Genomic DNA, 1,941 nt, shown 5'->3' on the forward strand with positions numbered 1-1,941 from the left:
ATGCCCCTGCCAGCTGTGCCATGCCCATCCCAGCTCGGGGACACGGTGACAACCCCTCAATCCTCAGCTGGCAGAAGGTTGGCACGCTTCTTCCCGACCCACCCCGGTGAGCTGGGGGTGAAGGCTGTCCCCTTGTCCCCCTGGGCACCTCCTCTCCGCGGGGCCGCCGGTGACACTAGGTGGCACCGCGAGGAAGGGAAAGGCGACATTACCGAGCCACCAGGAAGAGGACACAGCTGACGGCCAGGTAGGCGAGCAGCATGAAGAGCCAAACTCCCGGAGAAAAGGGGTCCAGGAAGGAGAAATAGCCCGGTCTGCGGCCCTGGGGAGGGAAAAAAGGAAAGGAGTTGGAGATGGTGGGGTTTGGAGGGGTGAAATTGTTTGAAAGGAGGGAGGGGACACACCTGGACTGGGGAAATGAAGAAATGGGAGAAATGGGAGAAAGAGGAGAAAGGGGAGAAAGGGGGAGAAAGGGGAAAAGGGGAGAAAGGGGGAGAAATGGGAGAAGTGGGATAAAAATGGGAGAAAAGGGATAAAAATGGGAGAAGGGGAGAAAGGGGGGAAAGGTGAGAAGGGGGATAAAAATGGGAGAAGCGGGATAATAATGGGAGAAAGAAGGAGAATTGGGAGAAAGGGGGAGAAAGAAGAGAAAGGGAACAAAGGGGAGAAATGGGAGAAGGGGAAGAAAGGGGGAAAAGTGGGATAAAAATGGGAGAAATGGGATAAAAATGGGAGAAGGGGGAGAAATGGGAGAAAGAAGGATAAATGAGAGACAGGGGAATAAATGGAGAAGGGGGAGAAGAGGGAGGAAGGGAAATAAATGGGACAAAGAGGGATAAATGGGAGAAGGGGGAGAAATTGGAAAAGGGAGATAAACAGGAGAAGGGAGATAAATGGGAAATTAATGGGAGAAGGGGGAAAAAATAGGACAAAGGGGAATAAAAGTGGGAGAAATGGGAGAAATGGGAGAAGGGGGATAAAAATAGGAGAAGGGGTATAAACTAAAAAATAATAAATAATAAGTGAYGAATAATAAAAATAAATAAAAACAAATAGGATAAACCATGCTTTGGAAAAGCCTTGCAGGGCAAACAACCGACAGCAACCCAACAAATGATCAAGTCCTGCAGCATCTCCGCACTGGATTCATCCTTTAAATCTGTTTTYCTGCCCATTTTTGTTCCTCCACACAAAAGAAGCAGTAGATTAAGAAAAAAATGAGGCAATCACAGCGTTCTGCCCCCTCCCTTGCAGGGTTTGCTGCATCCCTCACCCCTGAGTGGGGTCCCCCCATCCCTGTTCACCCCACACTTAAAGGGGCTCCCTGGGAGCACACCTGAGCTCACAGGTGGGTGGGGAATTCATTTGTGCAGAAAAATGGAAAAAAAAAAAAAAAGATATGTTTTCAAAACTTCTGTTTTTMTTCATTCAGCCTTGAAATGTTTCTTCTTCTACAAAAACCCCAATAAAATTATTACTTTTATCTCAGGGAACAGGATATTTTTATCTCGGGATGCGTCAGAATTTCCTGGTTTTTTTCTCTCAGCAAAAACCACCTTTCCTTGAAAAAAATGAGGCCTCACTGCTCAAAAAAGCAGGTTGATCTTCTCCCAGAGCATTTTAAATTTTCACAAGGATGCTGCCACCACTGGAATATTGTCAGACATCACAAAATTTGTGCAAAGGGGGGGGGGTTAATTTCTTGGAGAAGTTTCTCAGTTTCTGAAATCCCATTCTGAGTGGATTCCTCCCGCCACCATCTGTGGATGCAGCTCCTCTGAACCCCAAGTCACCCAAGGGACAGGGAACATGATCTCAGAGCTCACAAAATCCTTTATTTTCCATCCCAAATCACAAAATCGGTCCTGGCATCCCCAAAACTGCCCCACAGCTTCTTCAAGCACCTGTAACTGAGAAGCTTCCCACAAATCACAGCTCTGC

At 47.5% G+C, this 1,941-nt stretch overlaps 1 protein-coding gene across 1 annotated transcript in view; it reads right to left on the reverse strand.

The window, feature by feature from the left end:
* The window catches only part of LOC130587104 (glutamate receptor ionotropic, kainate 4), a gene marked incomplete at its 5' end in the record, with an annotated part of 21,714 nt that overhangs the window by 12,775 nt on the left and 6,998 nt on the right, over window positions 1–1,941 (reverse strand). Inside the window, one exon of the mRNA XM_057388059.1 lies at window positions 213–322. Coding sequence (XP_057244042.1) covers window positions 213–322 — 110 coding nt within the window. The remainder of the gene's footprint in view (window positions 1–212; window positions 323–1,941) is intronic.

Source organism: Malurus melanocephalus, unplaced genomic scaffold (assembly GCF_030028575.1).
Source record: "Malurus melanocephalus ecotype Western Australia unplaced genomic scaffold, MMel_1.1 scaffold_1532, whole genome shotgun sequence".
Lineage (NCBI taxonomy): Eukaryota > Metazoa > Chordata > Aves > Passeriformes > Maluridae > Malurus > Malurus melanocephalus.